The 27663-nt window shown below is 35.5% G+C and overlaps 1 protein-coding gene across 1 annotated transcript in view; it reads left to right on the forward strand.

Annotated features, from left to right (window-relative positions):
* Tmem232 (transmembrane protein 232) overlaps positions 1 to 27663 on the forward strand; it is a 205411-nt gene that overhangs the window by 3101 nt on the left and 174647 nt on the right. Inside the window, exons 2-4 of the mRNA XM_013020318.1 lie at positions 18191 to 18313; positions 23964 to 24075; positions 25673 to 25778. Of these exons, the coding sequence (XP_012875772.1) occupies positions 18195 to 18313; positions 23964 to 24075; positions 25673 to 25778 (337 nt within the window). The 5' untranslated portion in view covers positions 18191 to 18194. The remainder of the gene's footprint in view (positions 1 to 18190; positions 18314 to 23963; positions 24076 to 25672; positions 25779 to 27663) is intronic.

Raw genomic sequence — 27663 nt, forward strand, 5'->3', positions numbered from 1 at the left:
TAGAACCTATTAGCATAATGGAAGGTGGCTGAATTATTAGGAATGCTGTCTTAAGAAGGGACACTAGTTAGTTTCTGTGAGAGTGGGCCATTATGAAAGGAGCAAGCTCACCTCTGAATTCCTCCTCTATTTGGCTCCCCATATAAACTCTTCCTAATGCCATTCACTGTTTCTGATGTTCTCAAGGAGTTCTCACCAGAGGCCATACAGATGGGGCCACCTGATCTTCAACATTGTCACCAAAATTCATTATTATGTACCAAGCCTTAGGAGCATTCATTTATTCATTTAGGTTATGTCTGCCAGTGCTAGGAAAATCAGGACCTGGCTGTCCCTTAGCTGTTGTACTTAAGGATTATACTCTACTATTTGAGCCACAGCTCTACTTCCAGCTTTTTTCTTTTGTTTTTTCTTTTTCTTTTGGTTAACTGGACATAACACCCTCACCAGTTCTTCCGATTGGGCTGGCTTCAAACTGGAATTCTCAGATCTCATACCCCTGGGTATCTAGGATTACAAGTTTGAGCTATGAATGCCTGGCTATTTTAAAGTACTCAGCCTTAGATATTTTGTTATAGCCACAAAACCTTAAGAGGAGATAGGAATACTTACAATCCCCAAATAGTGTAATGCATATTTTTAAAATCTCTAGACTTTTTAGTTATTGCTAAACTACAAATAACGAATAGCAGACTATTCATAGTTTTCAAGACTTGATATAGAATTTTATGACTGTCAAAAGTTTAGGCTAAAATTTTGCTCAATTTGATACTGAATTAATTCAGCTAACAGGGTTAGGTATAAATTTCCTTCAATTTATCACAAGAGTTTATGTAATAACCTTTATTAAGCAGCTACTGTTTGCAGGTCACTATATTAGGTACTGTACACTATTTTCTATGATGAAATTAATGATATTTAAAATATTTCTAGGATAACTTGAAAGGGGAAAATTAGAAAATATTTTTTGTTTGTGCTTATTTGTGGAGAATACATGTAATAATCCACTATAAATTTGATTTACATTATTGTGAATACCATATTGATGTATAAATACTTAGTCTTACATACACACAGTAAGTCAGCATAACCAAGTTGTAAATTATATATACATTTTTCCATTGTAAATTTATTTCCATGTAGTCTATACCACTTGATGTCAATAAGAAAGTTGTTGGCTGAATTGTTAGACTCAGTTTTTACTTCTCTAAAGTCAACATGTCATGGTATTATGATGGGGCGAATGGATTTCTCTTTGATTTGGGCCTTTATCAAATGATATTCTTTGCCAAAGGGATTTTAGTAGATGTAATCCACACATAGGTTTTTCCTCAGTTGCTCTGCCCTCTTGGGCTCCTGCCATCACATGAGAGTATATCCCAAGGCATCTTTGCTCCTTCACTGGCTTCAGAATGAGATCTATGGAGCAGTTTTGAACTCAGCTGGTACCCTAGTGGCAATCTCAGGTGGCCCCATGCAACACTACAAACTCCAGAGTGCAGACTAGTGAGCAAAAAAAATACATTTTAAACCAGCAGAATATTCTGGCAGTAGCTATCTAACATACTAATGTGCCATTTAAAAAAAAAAACAGTGGACAATATAGTGATTTGGGGCTTTTAAATTTAATTGTGTCTTATTCTTGAAAACATGCCCTGTTATCTTCCGTATAGTTAGCTTTTCTCTAAATTCTCTGTAGATTCAACTAATTTCTGCAGCAGAGAGAATTTTTAACCAAACTTTTTATTCATTTGTGAATAACGTGCTTAACACTTTGCTTGTTTGTTTTATGTTTTTAATACTTTCCCTAGATACCTTGAAATTAATGCATTTGACACCATCCCCTCACTCCCACTCCACCTCTTGTAAGCATCTCAGTCTTCCCACATTCATTTTATTGGAACTTAACAAACATTAGGCTATCCCTGGTATCTTTTATGGAAGGTGGGGATCAAAAACTTTCTTCTATACTAATCCTTTGACTCTGTTTATTTAGTCTTTGCTCTCTCTTTTTTGAAAACAACCAATACAGGTTGGTTTTCTACAGTCTACTCTCTAAGCTATATCTCTTACAGTCTTTCTCAATTTCAGTTTTCTTATTACCCTAGTTGCCCTTACTAATAGGATGAATATTTTCCAGAAAACCTGGGATCAAACATTGATATTACAATGTACTAAAAAGCATAATGAAACAAAACGTAGTTGGTGCTCCTTCTGAATAAGAAATTAACTCAAGTCTGGTATATTTCCAGTTCTTACCACATAAAAATGCTTGAAATTCTTAATTGTTTGACACAATTTATTTCTTGAGACAATCTTTGTATGTTAACTTTGAATTTAAGCAAAAAATGTTCTTACCTAATCTTCATACAGTAAAATATGAAGGGCTGCCATAGGAAGTTATAATAAGAATTTACATCAGTCTATTTTGGCAGGGTTTTCAGATTTTTTCATTCTTTTGAGTTTAAAATTGCCCTCTTGTGGTTAGCAAGTAGCAGAACACTCTTACTGCTTTGTTGACTGGTGAAAGGACTCCTGCTCCAGGCTTTTAATATGAAAGGAATTTACAAACAGCAATTTGATTCAAAGACTTGGCTATCTTTGTACTGAAAGCACATTGTTCTTCTTTTTACATTTATAATTTTGGAAAGGAGGGGACAGTTTTTGGAGAGCCAGGCTGCTACAAAGTACAGTCAATACCAATACTGGCTTTCACAAACATCATCTAGAGTTGTGAAACTCAAACCCAAAGGAGGAGGTCAGAAGGGCAGGTGGCATAAAACAATGCACTTGTAAGTCCTGATTGGATAACCCTGGTCATAAGCCAGCTAAAACACCAGGGCTGGCCCAAAAGACACTTGCACAGTGTCTTTAGCAATCAGCCCTGGTTCCCAGATGCCTGGAGCTAGGGTTAGTAACTCATAGGCCCTAGTTCTCAGGACCTTAGGCTGTTGCCACATTACCAAACCACTGTGGCCAAGACCCAGAAACACTCACCTGTGGAAGCCCCAAGTCTCCTTTCTTACTTCTGCCCATTAAAAGAAACAACTCCTGTGCCCCAGACAGCAAGAAAGGCAGCTTTCCTCTGAGATTAGTTAGAATTTCTAGTTATAAAGAGCACTGTAAAAATAGTATTATAGTAGTATAAAAATTATAATTATATATAAATATAATTTTATAAAATATAATTATAAATAGAGTATAAAAATAGGACATTCCCTCTACAAATTCAATTAAAATTGCTTTAATAAAGTAGATGAAAAATGAGTATTAGGTAGACAGCTAGCAATTAGCTGTCATAAGAAGTGAAGATACAGGAATTACTGTAAGTATAAAATAATAGTTTATTTGTAAGTAAAGGTTTATACAGATTTTCTGATTTAAAACATAATGAGTAATTTTTACCTAATATCCCTAGAAAACGATCCCATTTATATTGACTTTAGTTGCACTGATAGAAATATGTAATGGACATCTTAACAAATTGAATATATGACCTCTCTTGACCTGTATTTAACCTGTTTCTAGTAGAATGGTCAATATCCAATAAACACATGTCCACTTCCATATCTTACAAGAAAGACCTCTACAATCTGAATAGGCCTGTATTAATAAAGAACTAATAAATGAGTAATAACCTTCCAAAGCAGAAAGTACCAGGCCCAAATGAATTCACCTGGATAGTCTATCAAGCATTAAAGAAAGAATTGATACCAACTCGCTACAATTTCCTTCAGAAGGAATACTTTCTAACTCATGAGGCCAACATCATAATACCAAAATCAGACACATATTACAAGAAAATTAAATGTTTTGTAAATCTCAAAATTCAAAACAAAAATGAGTAAAGTGAACTTGAGAATATCTCAAATGGATTAAAAGCTAGCTCTAGTGACTCATTCCTTTAATCCTAGCTAATCAGAAGGCCTCTATCAGGACTGTGGTTTGAGGTCATCCTAGTTAGAAAAGTTACATAGATTCTTATCTCCAAATATCAGGTGCAGCCTCCAGGATACCTGCCACTGATATTTGCCTCCTTTCACACAGTTTTGTAGTTTCTACTGATACTGAATTATAGCCACCATTAATGTGAGGTTCAGGAAAATAATGATAGAAGCATTACCAGGGTAAGTATAAAAGTTCTTAATTTGGTGGGTAGGATTGTTCTGCCTGGGATAACCACCTTCGATAAGGAGAGAGAGCACTGGGACAGCACTGAGAAGACTACCAGAAGAGGGACTTGGGGCCTGTTCCTTGTACCAGTATGTTAGTGGACCACTTTGGAAGAGGACTTTCAAAATTCCATTCAAATCTGAGATGATGGGAACCCCTCTCCCAGACTGAAGCTGCACCTGCCACTGGACTGCAAGTTCATAAGAAAGCCTGGGCCAGATCTGCCCAACTAAGCCAAGAGTGTATTCTCAATGCAGAGCAGCCATAAAAAAGCAAATGAGCATTATTGTTTTGTAATGGTTTGTCATACTAATTAAATTGCTAAGAGGTAGCCCAGCTTATTGTGAGATTATTTTCCCAAGGATTTGGGGGGATTATCATGAGGAGAAATCGCTTCACAAAAGCTTCCATTTCTGCCTACTCAGCCTATCTCGGACTTCCACCATGCCTCCAGTCACCCCCAGTTCCTGATAGGGAATGGCAGCTCAGTTTTCTCTGCTTCAATGTGGCACGCTTTTCCAAAGCCACCTTGGAATTTTGGTGGGTAAAATAGTATTTTCTTTCATAAATATTTCTGTAAGCATTATGCCCACCTTTGGTCCTCAGCTCCACCTAGATCTGAGCTCCTCCCTGCCCTGGAGTTCCCGCCATACAGCTGGCCCCTCCCTCTCTCCACCCAGAGCCACCTGAACTCCCATCTACCTCACTTCTTACCCTCAGACCCTGTTGCTACCTAGATAGTGGAGGCCGCCATGTGCTCTCTCGGGGGTAAATAATGGCTCCTCTAATAAATCTTATGATAATCCTTCTCCTGTGCCTGCCTGCCTCTGCATGGTCCCCTGGGATGGATGTGAGGGATCCTTTTAATTTCTTTTTCAAAGCTCCCATTATATAAAAGACAGATAAACATGGAGCAGCATTGCTTGAACAGACTGGGAAAGCAAACTCCACCCTCCTTTTCAGATACTAACAGATACACATTACATTCTACAGTAGCACATACAGTACACAGACTGCAATAGCTTGCAAATGTCTGTGGAACATAGTCATAGCCTACAAATCTCTATGAACTATAGTTTGAAGTTTAAAATTTACTGTATTTCTAGGTGAGAGAGCTTTGCTGTACCCTATTGTGAACTTAGGGCTTCACAGTTCTTGAGCAGGCATTCTGCCACTTGAGCCACACACCCAACCCTTTGCCTTTTTTGAACTGGGTTTTGTGCGTTTGCCAAGAACTAGTCTTGGGACATTGTTTTCTACCTAAGCTTCCCCTCAGTGGTCAGGTCTGAGATCACAGATAAGCACTCCCACACCTAGCTTATTTATTTATTTATTCATTTATTTATTTGTCCATCATGGGGCCTGAACTCTGGGCCTGGGCACTGTCCCTCAGCTCTTTAGCTCTACCACTAGAGCCACAGTGCCACTTCTGGCTTTTTCTGCTTATGTGGTGCTGAGAAATTCAACCCAGGGCCTCATGCATGCAAGGCAAGCACTCTACCACTGAGCAACCTTCCCAGCCCCCTAGCTTATTTATTGAGATAGGGTCTCACTATCTTTTCCCTCCAACATAGCTGAGGTTGCAGGTTTATACTCTTATCCTTGACTTGTTCATTGAGATAGAGTCTCCAAATTTTTGGGGGATCTAGGTTTATTGATTTGATCAGGTTTATTTATTTGTTTGTTTTTGTGCCAGTACTAGGGTTTTAACTCAGTGCATTAGGTTCTCCCTTGGCTTTTTTTTTTCTTCTTAAGACTGGTAATCTACTGAGCCACACCTCCACTTCTGGCTTTTGGTGGTTAATTGGAGATGTGAGTCTCAAGGACTTTCCTGCCTTGGCTGGCTTCAAAACATGATCCTCAAATTTCATCCTCCAGATGAGTTAGAATTACAACCACCACTGCCCAGAGATTGATGTCTACCACTTAATTCAAGATAATTTCAGGCTTGGCTATGTTATGGGTATCTTAGGTGTAATATATTCCTCCTGGTTATTTACTTACTGTACCCAATGATGAACTCAGGGCTACACATACGAAGTTTCTCTCTGAACTAGGGAATATGTTTGGCAGCTCTAGGCCCTGGGTTTCCAGAGCTAGATGTTTCCTACCACGTTTTGTCCCTGGTGGTTAGAACCACTTTTAAAAACAAAACAAAAAAATATTGCTGCAGCAGCCTGAGTATTAGAAAAGTGAATGCAAGAATATTTTATTAGTGTCATACAAAATTGATTATTGCTCATTATAATATCATATATTTATATTGAGCATAAAAGATTGCCACAAGAAGTGCTTTACTGTTCATACCTTGAGAAGGTTATTCACTACATTATAGTTTCTTTTCTTTAAAATGGCTTTGGGGGATATGTCTTCTCACTTTATCAGGAATACACACTTCTCCTGCAACTTACTTGTTTATGAGTTCATAAATATGGTGAACTGTGGCTTTGAGCACTATTTTAAGACAAATTTGTAGCATAACTCTGGCCGGCTAGTAAGCATGATTTTTATAGCCTAAATTTGTACATTAATCTTGCCCCATCTCTACCTTCTTTTCTTACTTATTTCGGCCTTTTTTGCCAGTTTAATATTTAATTTTCCCTTTAGTTTTGAAACTCATCCTAAAAACTTTTATCCATGAGGATTAAGCAGCAATTGATCCTGCAACAATGTGGACTTAGCTGTTGATGGTATGGAGGATAGCACTGCACAAAGAACCGAGTCTTGATTCTCCTGCAGAAAATCTGTTGTTTCATTTGATGGGATTTGAATAAATAAGTTGGTAGAATAACAATTACATTAGTTTGGCTTCTTATATAACAAGTGGCAAATGAAATAGATCATTACTGACATAAATTTAGATACTTCTTAATTCTAAGAAACACATACAGTAAAACTTTAAACACATAGCAAATAATCATACCTTGGGGTTTTTTTTTTAAATAGCATTTAGGCAAGAGGACATTACATTTGCTATCCTGTTCACTAGGTGAGATTTGAGCACTTTATGATAGATAGGAACATAATTACCCAGAAATGAGTCAGTACTTTGAGAACTGGCCTTTAAGATGTCATTTTTCAGTACGGTGGCCCATTATTACAGATTTCTGAGCAATTTCTCTTTAATGTAGTAAATGGATATGGACTCTTGATCATTGTTCATAATCAGCATCATCACATTGCTGTGGAGACCCATCACTGAACCACAGCAGAGTAATTGCTTTATTGTTAAATGGAAAACCTTTTTGAAATGTCTGTTCAATGTTTATGTTTGTGGCTGCTGATGAAGTTGTAATGGTTTTATTGTCAAATAAGAGAAAATATATGTTTACTATACAAAGGGGTTACAATCCAACATGTCAGTTGATGAATATAATATATCTTAATCAGTATAATCCCTTTTATCATTCTCCCACATCTCTCCCAATCCCACTGATAAATGAGAGACATTTTTATTATTGTAAAGATTCTATACAGAGGGGTTACAGTTACAAAAGTAAGGCAATGAGCACATTTCTTGTCAAGCATTGTTACCACCTTCCTTATTCTCTGACTATTCCTTCCCTCCCCAACTTCCCTCACCCCCCCCCAGGTTGTAAAGTTCATTTCATTGTGAGTTGGAAGAATAACTATTAATTACACTAGTTTGGCTTCTTATATAACAAGTGGCAAATGAAATAGATCACTACTGACATAAATTTAGATAATTCTTAGTTCTAAGAAGCAAATACAGTAAATGATACTCATTGTGAGTATCATTGTTACAGTGGGTCATCCTTTGTCCTTGCTTCAGCGTTTTGTTAGTCCCCTTTCACTCCCCAAATTAGATAGATGTATATACAAGATGCAGGGTACCAAAATCAAGTACAGTGACAGCAGGGAATTTATCATAGGAGGAAGAACATACAAAGGAAACAAAAAAATCACATAGTACATTAAAAACAACAACAACAAAGAAAGACCTCTTGTGTCCATATCTTGGGGTTTATTTCACAAAAAATGTGGAATGCTTCACAAATTTGTGCATCATCCTTGTGCAGGGGCCATGCTAATCTTCTCTGTATCATTCTAATTTTAGTATATGTGCTGCTGAAGCAAGCATGAGAGAATTTTTTTCTTTGTTTTTGTCAGTCATGGGTCTTGAACTCAAGGCCTGAACACTGTCCCTGAGCTTTTTTGCTCAAGGCTAGCACTCTCCCACTTGAGCCACAAGCGCTACCTCTGGCAATTTTCTGTGTATATGATACTGAGGAATAGAACCCAGGGCTTCATGCATGCTAGGTGAGCACTCTACCACTGACCCACATTCCCAGCCGGGAGAAATTTTTTAAAACTCTTTTTCTTTTGTGTCAATAAACTTGTAACTTGAAAAAAAAAGAGGTTTGATATGTGATTTTCCTCATATATAGTGCTGAAATACATTTTAAGATATTACCAGAGGCTAAAATATTGCGCCAACCAATTATTACTGCTAACTAATCAGTACTGGTCCAAGCAAGCATTAATAATTAGGTAAATATCATCAAGATTGAACTTTTGGGATCTTCTCAGATTCTTGGTCCTCTGTTAACTTAAGTCTATGCACAGACAGAAAAAGTGTATACTTTTACTTGTAGAGCATAAAATTTCAAGGTCACATAGCTTTGTCACTGAAATTATGCTGAATTTGTACATAGGGGTGTGAGGAAATGAACAGCTGACATTTTTTTCTACAAGTAGTCCAGGAAAGGATCAGTTAATTCAATATTTTTCTTCTACTCTAGATTGCCTCTGACCGTAACAGGAATTGGTCATTGAACTAATAATGAAGTATTGCTATGGTTATTTATACTCTTGCTTTGCAATATGGAGACAAATGGATTATTTTGGAATTACTCTGAAATTTATCCTCTAACTTTGGTGCCCTCCACTAAACCAACCAGTACTAAGTGTCTTTGAAACTTGTGGTTGTCCTTTCCTGAGTGGTGGTAGTGTTAAAACTGTACAAAGTTTATCAGGTTTAGGATAAACCTGATAAACAAGATTCATCAATGTACTTGTCAGGAGAATTTTTCTTCATAAAAATAGTCAGACTTTTTATAATAAGAAGCTTCTTTTAGAAGTGGCACTGTAGCTCAAAGTGGTAGAGTACTAGCCTTGAGAAAAAAGAAAATCTCAGGAATAGTGTCCAGACCCTGAGTTCAAGTCCCACAACTGGCAAAAAACGCTTCTTTTGAATATTCACTGATTGTAGAGAGCCACATATCAGTCATTGCTGATATTCAGACAAATATATTAGTTCTTATTTGTCATTGATTATCTGCATTTACTCTTCACATTTTGCATGTTTTCCTTTGTCCTTTGAAATTAAGAATGGATGTATTTGCAGTTCAGTGAAATCTTTCACTGTTTCTTCCATTACTATCTTTTCTCTAATACACCCTCTGCCTTTTCAGGAATGAGTTGAAGACTTTTATTTAGGCATGATTCAATTACAAATACAAAAACATCTAAAGACTTTCATATTATTAGATGAGTTTCTTCAGAAATAATTCTGTTGTTTATACTTTAACATTTTAGATACATGGTTCATTAGGTAATGATATTTACATTTGTTGAACTCAGGGCCAAAATACACAACAGAAAGAGAAATGAAATGTATCTCATTAAATTTAAATTTAACTATGCTCTAGCTCTTGACACACTTTTTGCAGCAAAGTCATGTGCAATCTTCTCAGGGAATTCAAAATCTTCAAGCGTGACAATGTTTCTTTACAGATTATAATTTCATTATAGATTACAATTTCTTAAGGGAAGGCACCACATTTTAATTTATGTACGTTTCCTTAACTACAGGAATCTGAAACATTAGCATTTTAATTTTTTTCAAGCAAATTAAATTTCCTAAGCAAATACTGCTTAAAATAATGTTTTTGCTGTTTGGTAGTGTTAAATATAAAATGATTGAAATAAGTCTTTCATTTTTGATGTTTGTGTGTGTGTGTGTGTGTGAGAGAGAGAGAGAGAGAGAGAGAGAGAAAGAGAGAGAAAGATAGGAAGAGGGAAAGGGAAAGGGAGATAAGAGAGAGAGGCACTTTATTGAATATTGAAGGCTACAAATAAATAAAAATGACTGACATACAACATAAGCCCAATATAAGAATTCACAAGCAATTACATCCACTTTTGAATTTCTCCACAAGACATTCATCATATTAGCAGTATGCACGAAGGCCAAATGACTTCCTGTGGTGTGTAAAATAGATTAAGATATTTAACTAAGTATGTTAGAACAATATTTTATTATTTTAGAATCAGTCCATTGCAATTTTCCTGAGTAAAAGAGTAAGCAAGTGATAGGAAATAAATGGAAATAAATCTTAATAATGCTTTTAAATTTATATTCTTTGTTAAGATTTCCCAAATCCCCTGTGAATACTTTAAAACACAACAGTATTTTGGTTGTTTCTATTTACTATTATTAATTACATTTCTATTTAACATTTCTGGGAAAATATCAATTATTTTATGCAGTACCTTAATGTATGTAGTATGCTAGAAATCATATACATGTAGTAGCTATAAGCTGTAAATCATAGCTGATGGACTTGTGTGTAACAGAAACAATTAGCTTGTCTATGTGTTCTTCAAGCCTTTATTAAATCCTTACTCCTAATATTTACCAGACTTCCTATGTCCTAGGGGTGCACAAAGGACCTGGGCATGGTTGAGTTTTCACTCAACAGCAAAGGACTGGAGAGGCCTCTGAGTCACTGTCTTATATATGGTTCCTATCATTCAGTACAGCTCTTCTGGGCAAAATGTAGATCAGATGAGAACAAATTTGCATGCCATAAGGTCTAGTTTTCCTAATTTCTTCTGAGGTATTGCCCTCCCCAGAGAAGGCTAATGCAACAGAGGAAATTGCTCTGGATGACCTATGCTAACTTCCAGCTGTTAAGGGAACCTACTTACAAATCCTGAAATTTTCACTCTTCCATACAGTCACCCAGGGTTATATCTTTGGGAAGTCTGGTTTTTATTTATTTTAATTTTTTAAAGTTTTTTTTATGTAAATGATGCAAGCAACTTTCAGCTTTGTACTTTGGATAAACTTGAATAAAAAAGGTTGAATGCATTCATTTATCAGTGTACCTATTGTTACTGTATTTTTGTATCTAGTTATTTATTAAAGGAAAAATTTCTCCTTGCCATCTGTTGTAGAGAGAATTTAGTTTTGTATAAGGTGAAGACAAAAGTGAAAGACAAACTATTAAACATTATATACACAGATATACAATTTATATTACATATTACCAATTATAACATTTTGTAACAGAATAGAAACATGCAAAGCATGAATGAACATACAAGCATCAATGAAACTTCACTGTCTTTTTTTCTCTTCTATAAGTTAGAAAGTTTTAGACTTTTAACTGTTCCTGAAAAACTGTTTTTTATGTTGTTTCACTTTTTATATCATACTACTGTTATAAAAGAGTTTCCGGTTTTGCATTTAATGTCAATGTAGGACTCCAAAATAGGTGGGATAATCCGGTTTCTAAATGTTTTTTTTTCCGGTTGTGGGGCTTGAACTCTAGGCTTGGGCGCTGTCCCTGCGCTCTTCAGCTAAAGGCTAGCGCTCTACCTCTTGAGCCACACTGCTACTTCCAGTTTTGTAGTGGTTTATTGGAGATAAGAGTCTCATAGACTTTCCTGCCCAGGCTGGCTTTGAACCATGATCTTCATATCTCAGCCTCCTGAGTAGCTAGGATTACAGGCATGAGCCACTGGTGCCGGCTGTTTCTAACATTTTTTCACAAAACATTTGCAATGAAAAATTTTAACAGATATATAGAAGTTAATTGTATGACAGAATTGTTAGTTATTTTTTTAAATAAATATAAACTATGTATTCAAATATATGCTCCAGTGATCTGGATAAGATAGTACTTGCTTTGAGTTTGTGGGTTTTTTTTTTTTTTTTGTGAGTACCAGGGCTTGAATTTAGTGCTTAAGTTCTCCCTCAGCTTGCTTGCTCACAGCTAGTACTTTCCCAAATGGAGCCAGAACTCCTGTTAGGAATTTCTGCCTGGGTTGGCTTCAAATTATGATCCTCTAGGTTTTAGCCTCCTGAGTAACTAAGATTACAGTTGAGACACTGACACTAGGACTCTAAATTTGTATTTTATGTTTTTGACAATGGAAATGTATTAAAAGGTCTGTGCCAAAAAGATAATTTTGGAATAGGAGTGAAATGATTAGGAGATTTGTGTTTGGTAAAGTTACTTTGGCAGTCACATAACAGATGAGACTAGAGATAGAGGAGTCAGAAACAGACTTAAAAACAAGAAGCTACTGTTTCTATCTAGGACAAGCATAATGGCATCCAAATTTAGGAGGATAGCAGAAGGGTAGAACGGAAACTTGATCAACAGTGCTCCTTTGAAGACAGAGATCAATAGCACAAGGGCACCAATAGGGTGCCAATCGCAGGTTCCTCTGCGATTGAAGGCTACATGAGCCTGCGAACAACCTGAAGAGTTTAGGTGCCTGTGGAGCTGCCAAGAGACTCTACATTGCGTAGTAAGGGACACTTTGTTTTTACATCTAAGGAAAATACTTTCGGATCTTATTTGAATCGTTGTAATTTTTATTTCTATTAAATGTCACTATTGAGATAAAATTGGCTTATAGTGGAATGCAAATTTCACATGACTAAAGCCTCAATTGATATCTGATAGAAACCACCACTGGAAAGACCTCAAGATATGACTTATCTAGCAAAGCACGGTCAAGTCCAGAATCATGAGAGTTAATTTAAACAAAAAATTTTAAGCCACTTAGTTCACTATTTTATAGTGGTTTGCCAACAGGTAGAGATATCCAGAACCCTTAATTGTATAACAAAAACTTTTGCATTTCATTGTACATGGTTCTTCATGCCACTCTAGCCTATCACACCATGGTGGTAGGATTTAGAGAGAGATCCCAAGAGACCCAGAAGGAAACTGCATGGTTCTTTTAATGAATTTATGTTCTACTATGGCACTTTTTCCCATAGCCTGAGCTAAGTTATTCATGTTAACTTCCAATTCATGGGGAGCAAAATTAAACACCATTGGTTGGGATGGAAGATATAGAACAATATGCAGTGTAGGTCAACTTTGAAAAAAATGCAATCTATGGAAGGAGTTGTGAGCTGCACACACACACACACATACACACACACACACATCCATATTACTATCCATATTTTGTAACATTTTCCTCAAGCCCCCTATCATTCAGTTTCTCTTTCAGCTCCATCTCATCCTCCTGCAGACCAACAGCATGCAATAACATTGGCTTTTCTAACTTCATTTCTACAGAATCATTTAGTATGCACCCTTCCGACAACTAGACTGATTTTGAGCTTTGTGTATGTCACAGCATGTAGCAGTAGTTTATTCTTCATTATCACTTGAGAAGAACACTAGTATATAAACTTACTGCTTTTTTTTTACATTCTGCTGTGTGTTTATTCATTCAACTGAGGACAGAGCCCAGCCCCAGAGTTCAAGACCCACGAACAGCCAAAAAAAATACTATATTCAATATTATCCATTCTAGTTATTGGTCTCATTTAATTTTATATTTCCATTTTAAATTTCTGAAGGTTACAGGATATCAGGAGATGTGTTTAAACTTTACAAAAGGAAACTTTTTTATACTGTTGGTAGTAATATAAATTAGTACACCAACATAGAAAATAGAATTCAAAATAGATAGGCTGGAGATGTGGTTCATCAGTATCACACTAGCTTCCCAAGTGCCAAGGCTCTGAGTTCAAACCCTCCAAAAGAATTCTAAATAAAACTACTATATGTTCATGCAATCCCACTTCTGAGTGTATTTTAAAAAGAAATCATTATGTGAAGGAGTTATTTGCCCTCCCATATCCATTTCATCTTTATTCAAAATGGCCAATATATATAGAATTGATATTGGTTGATAAATATGTGGCTACAGCAAAAGGATGTATAAACTTATACTGGAATGTTTGGCTTTAATCAGAAGAAATCCTGTCCATTGTACAAAAATAGATGAAACTGGAGGACATTATACTTGGAAATTTCACTTATGTGTAAAGTCTTAAAAAGTCAAGGTCTGTTTATCCAAATGAACTCCAGGAAATAAAAACAATCTTTTTTTTTTGCTGTTTTAGTTTTCTTTTCATTTTGTCCTGTTTGTGCATTTATACTTGTTTGGGAGTATAAGGGGAGGCACAGAAATGGAGGGACAAAGGGTAAACAAATGCAGCAGTGGCACTCATTGGACACTATGTCAAAAATGTACTATATACTTTGTGACTGGGGATGGGAGAGAAAAATTGGGAGAGTGAGAGAAGGGGTGACATTGTCCAAAACGATATGTACTCTTTACCTCATTTATGTAACTGTAACCACTCAGTATGTCACTTTTATAATAACAATAATTTTTAAGTCATGGTCAAAGGAGCAGAGAATAACATTCTGGTTATCAGGGAGGGTCTGTGGTAGTTGTGGAGATGGGAGCTCTTAGCTACATAAAGTTAGGGAGGGTGGCAATTAAGTTAGGGTCAGAAAGTTCTTCATATCTCATGCAGCCTGGTGACTACAGTTAAGAAAAATGTATGCCTGAAAACTGCTAAGAGAATTAATATTACATGTCATCACCATAAACATCAAAGTTATTTGAGTGATGAGTTTTTTAGGTAACTTGATTATACTTAATTACTGTACAATATACAAAATACACACATAGAAACATCATATATTATATATATTTATTTTTTGTCAATTATTTCTCAATGGGGCTGGCTCTGTCTGAGTGGTTTGGTTATGAATATAATTTTAAGTATGTTCACATGGTTGACAGAATTCAGACAGATCCCATGAGGCTGTAGGATTGTTTATTGTTTTCACTTTTCCTTTATTATTGTTTCTGGATCTTGGGTGATTATTTCTAGCTTTTAAAGGCATTCTGTTATAAATTATAGATAAGCACTATATTGCAAAATATTACCTGTCATTTTAACTTGTACTTAATGCAAGTTAAATTTGACAGCTTTTAAGATTATTCACCATCTCCACTCAGAGCTCAGAGCTAAATGGTCCTTTTGCTTATAGGTATGATTGTACTATGAGTACAGTAATTCTCTCTTTAGTTTTCAAATTGCAGTTAAGCAATTACCATTATTAACAATTTCCATTACTGGGAATGTATACATTAATTAAGTTTTAATGAAAAGTGGTTTATTAGATTTATTTGTTCTATAAGTTCATTCCCTTATTTTCAACTAGTAATGAATACATTGAAGTGTGGTGTGCTGGGGAAAAAAACTGTGTGAACTAATGTCTGTTGTAGAATCAACCAACATTTATGGGAGAACATTCTTGGTGCAGCCTTGACTATTGTTTTGAAAACTGCATACATTTAAAAATTTTTAACATTAAAAAGTGCTATATCATGAAAAACTATAAGAAATTACATTTCCTTTGTTGGCTGTTCAGTCAAATACATTCTTTCAAAAGTCCTTTAGGTGGTGTGTGTGTGTGTGTGTGTGTGTGTGTGTGTGTGTGTGTGTGCGTGCACGCACGCACACATGTGAGTGTGCATGTGCGGCACATTTGAACTCTGAGCCTGAGTACTGTCCCTGAGTTTTTTGCTCAAGGCTACTAGCACTCTACTACTTAAGGCACAGGTACATTTCTAGCTTTTTTTTTTTGAATATAAGTCTCATGGAGTTTGCTGCTGAGGCTGGCTTCAAACCATGATCTTCAGATCTCAGCTTCCTGAGTAGCTAGGGTTATAGGTTTGAGCTACCAGTATCCATCCTTCTTTAGTTTTAAATTTACTTCTTTATGTTTTACACCAATGACACTTAAATAATGATATTTATTACTTTGCTAGATAAGAGCATATTCAGAAAGAACGTAGTTTTTTTTTAGCAACTCAAAAAGAATCAAACAGGATGTGATATACCTATAAAAGAAATTACTATTTGGGGTTTCTTAATTAAAAAAAATTCAAACTATCACTATTTGGTTTATTATTGTTGCCACACTCACCAAACACTTTGATTTTTCTTAGGGAAAAATGTCTCCTAAAGCTTGCTTTGTGTTTTGTCATGTATAAGTTATAATACATTTATTAAAATCATGAAAAAATTGATTACTTAGCTAATTATATTAAGAATAAAGACAAGGGCTGGGAAGGTGGCTCAGTCGTAGAGCACTTGCCTTGCATGCCTGAGGCCCTGGGTTCGATTCCTCAGCACCACATAAGCAAAAAGAAAAAAAGCCGGAAGTGGCACTGTGGCTCAGGTGGTAGAGTGCTAGCCTCGAGCTGAAGAGCTGAGGGATAGTGCCCAGGCCCAGAGTTCAGGCCCCACGACCAGACCCCCCCCCCAAAAGAATAAAGACAAGGGCTGGGAATGTGGCTTAGTGGTAGAGTGCTTGCCTAGAATGCGTGAAGCCCTGGGTTTGATTCCTCAGTACCACATACATAGAAAAAGCCATAAATGGCATTGTGGCTCAAGTATTAGAGTGCTATCCTTGAGCAAAAGGAGCTCTGGGACAGTGCCTAGGCCCTGAGTTCAAGCCCCAAGACTGGCAAAAAAAGGACAAGATTTGAAACAGAGTAGGATAATTATAAAGCAAAATATTAAAAATAAATATGTTTTCCAAGATTTTTAAATTTTCTCCAGTTTATGCTAGAGTTACAAAATGAATTATAAAGCACCATATAATGTAATCAGAGAGTCACATAGCTGGTGAAGTCAATTGAGTATTAGAAGCAGACGTATCATCAGCAATAGATAATTATGACTCATTTTTGTACTGGATATTTTCCCATTGCCCTTCACATGTGCTTGCCATCCTTCCCATTGCCCTGTGCCTTCTGCTGCTAGTTTGGTTCACTTAATGGGAAGCAATATAGGCACATGAATAGCTTGGTGCATGGATGGAGAAGGAGGCAGAGTTGATACAGCTTCCTTTTAGAAGGCAGATTCAGATTGGTTTTTATTTCTGCACATAAAGAACAAAGCTTTTTCCTCAACACTACTCTCTAGACTGGTGGTGTAGCCCAAAGTGGTTGAGTACAAGCCATGAGCAAGAAAGCTGAATTAAAGTAGAAGGACCTAAAGTCAAGCCCCAGTCCTGGAAAACAAACAAACAGACAAATAAATAAATACAAAATACTTCTAGGTTTTTCTTCCTTTTCTATTGTAAAGGTGCAAGCAGTTCTCTGCCTTGGTAGTCTCTGAGAACTGAGGTCTTTGGAAAGAATTTCTTCTTTTTGTTACCCCATTTCAGTGTACCCGATATTTCATTCCAAAATATTCACAGATATAGATGGTAAGTTTTTAAATTTTGCTATCATAAAAATGAGATGCACATGATTTAGTGTAAATATGACTACATAATCATGGCCTTGGTGATTAAATACTTTGCAAAAGATAAATGGTATGTCTTAGTTTTAGTCAAGTATTCCTCAAAAGAAAAATTGGTATGAATGTGAGACTATGCTGATAAGGCACAATCTATATGACAAAAGGTTAAGAGACAGGAAAAAGAAAAAAATTATCTTAGTAATTCAGAAGCATTTATGCCAGGCTCTATTCCAAATAAACTACATGTGCTGAACTGTTTATTTCTCACAGGTATTTTGTGGCCATTTTACAGATGTGAAAACTGAAGCACAGACAGTTTGGTAGACCTGTTGGTCTGATTGTATGACTACTTTTAGTTTTGCTAATACAAGTGCTAAATTATAACAAGTATGTTATATGACTCGACAAGCTTATAATAGCAGCATAATAGAAGCCATATGAATTTTGTTGATAAATTGCATTTGATCAAATATGTGAGTTTAAATTCAAATTGTTCCTAATAAGCTGTTCTTAAGCTTGATTATCCACATATCATAAATTTGCATAATGTCTATTGTGTACTGTTAGCGAATTTGTATTTTAATCAATTTTTTCTAATATAAATTTAATGTTTTTCTTTAGGCTGATGGCTTTTAGCAAGTCACCTAGGGTTCATAAAATTGGAGCCATGTCTTCCACTTATCAAGAAGAACTTTTACAATTTCACTTAGAAAATCTGAAAGGAAAACAGAGCCAAAAACTAAGGTAAAATAGAAAACAATGTATTATTAGAGTATGGATCATATGCGTTATGGAAAATTTAGAAAGCTCAGAAAATCATGAAAAACTAAAAAAAATGACATATTGTTTGGCCAAAGGTAAAGTGTTAAATATTACTATTTTTCAAATAGCTTCACTTATTTAATGTTCATAATTATTTTGGCTATTTTTAATTTTATGAATTTTATCTGGACTTGTGTATTATATACTTTTATTTGATATGAAAATTATATATATGTATTTTAATTTGCCATGGCAATACATAATATGTTTAAGATAAAGTCTTTAATAGCCTCTACATTGTAAATCTCTGTAGTTATTTCTTAGTCTTTTGTTGTTTTATATTTAGCCACAATAAAATGTTTTTTTCTTTATTTGAAGTTATTTTCTTAGGATAAAATTTCTAAAGGGAGTGCAACTTAAAATAACTCACAAAAATTTTACTATTTTATTTACATATACTATTTTAGTTTATATATACTATTTTACTATTCTCAAGGAATGTGTTTTCCTTAGTTACCTTTTGTGTCCTTTTTCTAATACCACAGTAATACATGTATAAAGGAGCAGGAAAAGTCATTACATATCAAGAGCCCTAGCGTGGAGAACATGAAATTCATATTACACCGTCCAAAATTGTGAGTGGTTTTGCTGTAATTTATGAAAACATAGATGTAACATAAACATACTACATTGGTGCCTCTAAATCCTCAGGGATGCTAGAAATAAAAAGCAGCAGGACCTAATTAAACATTGACTAGACCATTGTCTAATAGAAAAATGATAAGTAGAGGAAAAATAATTAGTACAAAACTATTTGCAGCAATCGTATTGATAGTGTGGCTCAGTCAGTGAAAGGCTTGCCTAGTAAGCATGAGGTACTGAATCAAACCGCAGAACCACACACACAAAAAAAAGATCACAGAAAGATTAATTACATTTAAATTTTCTAATAGCCTAAATGCCTAATATAGAGTGGCCTAGAAACTGAAGTACATCTATATAGGGGAACATGTTGGAAATGCTTATAAGAAGAAAATGGAAATTTTAAAACATATTATTCATGCAATAATAAAGTGATTATAGCAAATGTAGATTTCACAATTCATAAGGAATGAGTATTTTATAGAAAGTTAATCTCTTCATGAAATAAATTTAAAGAAGATATTAATAGATATCTGGAGGAGGATAGATTCTTCATCCAAACTCATCTGAAAAGTACTGAGGAAGTAAAAGTTTTCTTCATTTCAAGAGTTCTCAGATTTTAATACGCTAACATGCAATGTCTATGTACATTAAGAGGACAAAATGGCAGAGTTCCTGCTATTTATGCAGCCCTTTCCAACAAAATGAACCCATGGAACATACTGTAAGGAGTATTCATTTACATTGAATGTGCATTAGTTTTTCCCCCATTGGAAAAAGGTCATGCCACAAAGTGTAAACATATATATTACTTTTAATTTTTGATCCATAAAAACACTGAGGATATTTTCTAAATATTTTTAGCTTTTATTTATATTGTATTTTGAAGGTGTATTTAAATAGCATTACACTTAACACTTTTATCTGTGACTTTTATTTATTTATTTATTTTTTTGGTCGGTGGTGGGGCTTGAACTCTGGGCCTGGGCATTGTCCCTCAGCTCTTCAGCTCAAGGCGAGCGCTCTACCACTTGAGCCACAGCGCCACTTCTGGTTTTTTGGTGGTTTATTGGAGATTAAGAGTCTCACAGACTTTCCTGCCCAGGTTGGCTTTGAACCATGATCCTCAGCTCTCAGCAGCTAGGATTACAGGCGTGAGCCACCAGTGCCCAGCTTGACTTGACTTTTTAAAAAGCAGGTTGCAAGAATTATATCTCTCAGTAGACCATAGAATGTAGAAATTAGTATGGGTTATCCACTTCCTCCACTCCCTCCAGTCTACTATTTCCCTTAGTCAGGATTTATCGGATAGGTGCTAGCCAACAAACATTTCCATGTTATATTGTCTGATTCCTAGCTATTTAATGTATGGAAGGAAAAAGGAGGAAGCTCAGCATCTGGGTAATAAAAGTCAAAAACACCTTGAGGAACTCTTTAATAATCTGCACAACATTTATGTCTAATGTAGGCACTGATCAGTAAGACCCTCCAAAATGCCGTACCCTCTCATTTTGGAGAATATTTCCATATATCAGGATTTTACTATTCTTAAATCCAACTGAGTTTCACTGATCTCATAGCCTACTATAGGAGAAAAGTAGAGCCACAGGTGACCTATATCATCTATTCATTTTTCTAAAAATGTTTCAAATGTCCTGGAAACGTATTTACACAGCTATTCCTCTATGCTTCAAAAATTATTCAGATCTCAGAATCATCATGTAATTTGACCCGAACACAAATCTGTTTCTTGCCATGTTCCATGCCCAATGCATTGTTCAAATCGTTAAACTTTTATTAGTCATGGAAGCTAAAACATCATATCCCTAATATTACCCATTGTGTCCCCCCAAAAAGTGATTGGCTAATGAAATATGAATCTTTTCCCCCATGGTCTGGCATTTGACCCAAAAGGAGTATCATAGAAAGTTAGTCCTATGTTGTAGAAATGATAACCTAAGAAATCAGTCAACCGTGAGGGCACTTTGTGCTTCCCTCACACAGTTTAGGATAAACTGTGGTCACTATGGTAGAGACTGATAATTATCCCTCTTGCATAGCCATACTCTATTTCTCCATACTAATGTAACTTTTAAGCCAGTATTTTCATGTTCTCTCTCTTTTCAGAGGTTTTCTTTTGAGGGGAGGGGCCTGTTTTTGTTATTTTATTCTGCTTAAGTCTGAACCAATAAAGGTTGTCTGATTTGGAGGCTTTAGTTCAGTGGGAAAGAGCTTCTCAGAACCTTAGCTGAGGTCCCCTACATAGAAAAATAGAGTAAAAGTTGTGACTGTTCTTATTCGGGCTTCCTGAGTCAGCCTCCTATCCTTCCAGACACCAGACATTCTCCACTTAGCCTGTGGCATCTCTTGCAATCTCCCAGCCAGCTTACAGTCTGTCTTCTAAACAACCAGAATTCAGTTCCTCAGTCAGAGGCTACAGTGCTCTCTCTTTCTCCTCATATATATATATATATATATACATAGTGTATCGAGTGGGTATCAGAAAATCAGGGGACTTTGGTGTATTTTAATTTGCATCATCTTCTTTAAGAAGCAAATATTCAACAGACCTCTACTTCCATTCATAAATTCCATTATATCTATCTTTGTGAATTTTTTGATATTTTGAAGAAATTTGAGTATTCTGAAGCTAAGTATATTTTATTTTCACATGTCTTTATTTAATTTTTAAGGTTATCTTTTACTTATTATGTATTGTATATATCACTAAATAAAAGTTTCTTTGTTTACTAAATACCATTTGTGATTGAGAAGAAATGATTAAATTGCTATATTTATTTCCCATTAAATATTTATTAACATGAGCTGTAGGAGACCAATTAAGTCATTCAACATGCACATAAAGCAGGAAGTGACTAGCTTTCCATATTTCCAATGATGTGCTACAGATAATACAATCCATATTGAACAACTGACACATAAAATTATGTGTTACCTTAATTCTAAGCATGTAAATTGAATTAGATATTATTTTCAACCAAAGTTATGTTGTGCAGTAGAAATAAATGCACAAATGTGTTTTCTTTAAAGCCTGTGAAAATGAAAAAGATATCTAATTTCACAAAATATACTTTGTGTTTGAAACCTAGGCAATATGTTCATAGATATGTGAGGGTGCTTTGTTGTTGTGGAGTATATCTGTTTAATATTTTATTAAGAAGGTGCATAAATTACATGCTCATTTTATAAATGGTTATGAGGAGTCATAGAGAAAAGAGCTAATAGCAAAGATTTTGTGTTAGATTTTATTTTAAGTAATGGCTTTTTCACATTTAAAAGGAAAACATTCAGCATGATACATTATCTTCCTGAGTCTCCTTTTCCTTTGCATAAAACAAAGTATGTTCTGCATATGTAATATTCTATATATAAAGCAAACACCAGATGTTCACTAAGCAAATTGTATATGCAACAATAAGGAAACTAAAAACTCAAGCCACCACTGCAAGAAATGTTAGACAACTTTATTAATGTTAAGTTATAGAGTATATATTTGCAGCCTTTACAGTTAGACTTGAAATGAGTTCTTAGTATTTTGTAATTAAGCATAATTTCTGTTTTTCTTCTTCCTCCCTCTCTATCACTTCCCACTTTCCCATTGCCTTCTTTCCCTCATACTTTCCCTTCTTCCCTCCCTCCCTCCCTTCCTTCATTCTTTCTCTTTCCTTTTTTTCTTGCTTTCTTTTCCTCCCACCCTCCCTCCTCCATCCTTCCTTTCTCTCTCCTTTCTCTTTCCTTCCTGCCTGCTTTCTTTCTTTCTCTTTCTTTCCCTCTTTCTTTCTTTCTCTTTCTTTCTTTCTTTTCTTCCTCCTTTCTCTCTTTCCTTCTCTTTCTTTCTTTCTTCCTCTTTCTTTCTTTCTTTCTCTCTTTCTTTTTTCTCTCTTTATTTCTTAATTTTCCCTCCCTCCCTCCCTTCTTTCCTTCCTCCCTTCCTCCATGCCCCCCTCCAAATACTTATAGTTTGAACCTCTAGGTATGCACTCTGTCACTTAAGCCATGTCTCCATGGTGAGTTTAAAGTATATTTCACACAGCCCCTTTGATTAGACTCCTACTTTTCCACAATTTCAACAGTAGAGTCCCAATAGATCAAAATATAAATGACAATTTATGGGAAGAAATTTAGGAATCTATTTGCAAATTATGTATATGAGGGAGTTCTCAGCACAGCACTGGAGAGATGCTGTTAAAATTTCTGTCAAGTCATGCTGCTCCTCTTGTCCAAATCCTGCAACAGTCCCCCTCTTGGAGATGTAATCCTGTCATACTGCCATCTGTTCCCATCTGACCTTATGTCACATGTCCTCTTTCTCTCTTTCTCTCTCTTTTTGCAATGGTACTGAGGCTTGAACTCAAGTCCTGAGCACTGTACCTGAGCTTCTTTTGCTCAAGGCTAGCACTATACCACTGGATCCACAGTCCCATATCTAGCTTGTTGGTAGTCTCACAAATGTGTCTGCCTGGGCTGGCTTCGAACTGCAATTCTCAGATCTCAGACTCTGAAATAGCTAGGATTACAGGCATAAGCTACTAGCACTTGGCTTCCTCTCTCTTGGTCCCATCACTGCAGACACCAATGTATGGATTCCATGCACATGGAAGAAATAGGATTTAGCTTACAGTGAACTAATGCTGATTTAAATGAAGAGAAATTCATCCGTCATTGTATCTGAAGTTGTGCTTGATTTTACCTGTGACAAAAGCATATGCCAAAATGTACTGGCAGCCATCTCTAGAATATTTTGTCAGAGGTCAAAAGGTTGTTGACAGTGTTCCTCAATCTAAGACTGTGGTAAGATCAATCTAGGAAGCATATATATGCATGTATACATATGTATAGTTTTTCTGGTCTTCTTTGTGTGTGTAAAGCATTCTTATTAACAATAATCTTTTTTGAGAAAATTGTGATACTTCTAGTGATACCACTAGAAGCTGATTAATTAAAACTTGAAAATTATTTTTTTGTTTAGGCCATCTTTTACAGTTACAAAAGAGTTCATCTTGAAATTTAATCGAACACGGGATTTGGTGAACAAGGAAAAATTATTGGAACAAGCTAGAAAAAATATTCTCAGATGTAAGGTAATTATACACTGTTGGTTACCTAGTTGAAATTACTTTTCTATTTGATACATGAGGACATATTTTAAAGTACTGAAATACTGAAATAAAATAGGCTTAAACTGGGTTATACTTATGTTTTATTAGTTATAAAATATAGTTAAACTATAAAATAAATATATTTATTAATAAATCTATAGCTATCTGTTAATATAATTATATTTTATTACTTATAGCTAAAATATTAATAGAAATTAAATTTAAATCTTATGACTAGAGAATTCAATATCATGTGGTTTCTTTTTTTTTTGGTCCGGTCATGGGTCCTGAACTCTGGGCCTGAGCACTGTCTCTCAGCTCTTCAGCTCAAGGCTAGCACTCTACCACTTGAGCCACAGCACCACTTCCGGCTTTTTTCTTTTTGCTTACGTGGTGCTGAGGAATCGAACCCAGGGCCTCAGGCATGCAAGGCAAGCGCTCTGCCACTGAGTCAACTTCCCAGCCCCTCATGTGGTTTCTTATGTGAGGCGCTCCATAAATTATTAGGAAATGTAGCTGATAGCTACAAGACCTGAGAGGAAAATGTCAAAATCTAGCAAATAATATTTAGTAACAGAAATTCTATTTTTTTCTTTGAAAGCTTAGTTGAGTATAACGATTCACAAACAACAAAGATGATCTTCCTATATATACACTGTAGAGGCATTAAGTATTGAATTCTTTTTAATAAACTATTCCTTACTCAGATTGCTAAACGTGCATTTTTGATTAGTTATAATACTAATTCTCAGTTTTCAATTAGATATAGAGACTGAACAGGAAGCAAATTTCTTATTTTTCCATTTCTAAATTTAATTCACTATAAACCTGACAGAGAAATAATCTGTATATATGATATTTCTTTGTTACCAAATAATTCATGAAATAAAAGCAGCACAAGACTGAAGCTTATTGTAAGCTGTCTTTTTTTATGATGGTGGCTATTTTTGAGGTCCTGACAGTTCATATATATGTATGCTGTATCAGAAAATAATCCATTTAAAACATTTGACTTAAAATGCGGTATTCTTCTGAAAAGTGTGCATGGTAAAGGTGCCAGGAGGTACATGCAGCAGTAGGCTTGGCTGTAATTGGCTATGAGCTTTAGAGACAGCCTCAGGAGTGGGTACTGCAATAGGGAATCTGGGTAGTCCTGACCATCTCTTTTTCCTTACTGTTGAAACTCAAAGACCAACATTTAACCTACATCCTACTTTTCTCTTACCTCTATTTCCTTCAGCTGCTCAGTTCTGAAATACCTAGACTTTCCCGGCAAACAGGCATCAATTGATTTCTTCAATAGTTTTGCTTCTAAAATCAGAGATATATTCTCTCAGAAAGATAAAGTAATCCCTAGAAATCAGAGTGAGAGTCATTTTAACAAATAATTCATGTCATTATTTTGATCATTAATGTAACACTAATATACTTTGCAAAAATATAAAAATACAATTAAAAGATAAAACTATAAAGCTCATGGAATGATTTTAGAATATACATAACTAAGAGGTAACACAATAGGCACCTGAATGAGAAGATCCCTATTTTGTTTGACTAATTTTATGTTTCCTCATGGCAGAGAAAATTGGGTCTGAAAACTCTGGGCTCTGGGAAGCATGTGCATCTACCATCTGCATGGATTGAAGTGACATATCTGGCTCAGTGCAAAGGAGAAATCCAAGATGGTATGTACTTTGAATTCTTCCTAAGAGTCCAGAGTGCATATTTAGAAATATTCAGAAGACCAGAAATTTTCTATTCTCCATTAAAATGTCTCATACTGTTTCATTGTGGAAATTCCTTCTGTAATTTTGAATTTATGAATTGGTTTACTCTATGTTTTAATTACAAAATTATTTTAAAACTTTTACTCAGCATAGTCTTCATTGCTTTTACTTAAGTTGGTAACTACCTAAAAAGTGATATGCACTTTCATTTAGTGTTTTTCAGTTACAATAGACACAGTGCTTTCAAGGAACTTGTTTCTACATTTTATAATTTAAACTCATAAAAAGTTAATCTCATGGTTGTCCTTTTTACTTATTTTAAACAGCAAGCTTTCCTGATTACCTTTTTGTTGATCACTTCTCATTTATACTCCTCTAACTGATCTGAAAAAAGAAAGTAAATAACACTGTTTTAAGGGGATAAAATTCCCTATCATTATCCTAAATGTTATATGTGTAACTTTGAAGATGAGTTTTAGGATGTTAGCCACATGAAGGTCAGAGAATATTTCCCCATGTAAATTGGGATGTGTAACAATGTCTGGGAGTTTCAAGCAGTAGGACTCCTCCTATTTTGTACTTAACTTGCCTTTATGAGCCTTCCTCACAGTACCATCTACAGCCTGACCTCTATTAAATGTTTAAATGACATTGAAGTAAGCTGAGCACTTTCAGTTTACTACCAACCAGGAATCACTTGCTCTCCACTGCCAACTAAACTTCAGTTTTGTTCATGTCCTGCTGTCATGTGATTCATTGGGAGGGGATCCCTTGTTCCAGCCCCAGAGGGTTTACTAAGTTAATCACAGGAATTCCCACTAATGTTACACAGAATCAAAAGTTTTTTTCTCCTTCCTTTTTTTCCTTCCTTTCTTCCTTTTTTGTTTATGTGGTGCTGAGGAATCAAACCCAGGGCCTCATGCATGCAAGGCAAACGCTCTACCACTGAGCCATCTTCCCAGCCCTCTTTCTTTCTTTCTTTCCTTTCTGTCTGTCTGTCTTTCTTTCTTTCTCTTTCTTTCTTTCTTTCTTTCTTTCTTTCTTTCTTTCTTTCTTTCTTTCTTTCTTTCTTTCTTTCTTTCTTTCTTTCCTTCCTTCCTTCTTCGCTATTCCTCAGCTCTTCAGCTCAAGGCTAGTGCTCTACCACTTGAGCCACAGTGCCACTTCAGGTTTTCTGGTGGTTTATTGGAGATAAGAGTCTCATGGACTTTCCTGCCCAGGATGGCTTTGAACCACGATCCTCAGATCTCAGCCTCCTGAGTAGCTAGGATTGCTGGTATGAGCCACCAGCACCTTGCTCAAAAACATTTTAATTCATTTAGATATCGAACTCTGTATGATGTTCTAAGTAAATTTACTAACACAATCTCCACAACTGAAGTAAACCTCAGAAGAGGAGGCCTACCTCTACTCTGCTGTGTTACTCATTCTGTTGTTCATTCTGTACCACCATAGGCCAGTTGACAGCTTAAACAATTTCCAGAGGTGTCTTATTTCACTTAAAATGAGGCCCAACACCATATCATGGCCTGCCATGACTCTATAGGACATGGCTCCTGGCTACTATTCTACATATTCATTATGCTGCAGACATACTGGCTCCCTTTCTGACCCTTTCTGACCATCATTATGTTTTTCCTTTCTGAAGTTGTATTTGCTGTTCTTCCTAAACTATTTACACAGCAGTTTCTTAAAACCTTTAGAATGATTCAAGTTGCCATTTCTTTGTAGGCACCTAGCTTTATATTCATCCTCCTTCAGCATAACATCTAACTTCTTTTGTCTCATTTTTTATGGTTTTTGTTCTTGTCTTTTTTATCTTTGGCCATTCTTTCATCAATGA

This window comes from Dipodomys ordii, unplaced genomic scaffold, assembly GCF_000151885.1.
Source record: "Dipodomys ordii isolate 6190 unplaced genomic scaffold, Dord_2.0 Scaffold50, whole genome shotgun sequence".
Classification (NCBI taxonomy): domain Eukaryota; kingdom Metazoa; phylum Chordata; class Mammalia; order Rodentia; family Heteromyidae; genus Dipodomys; species Dipodomys ordii.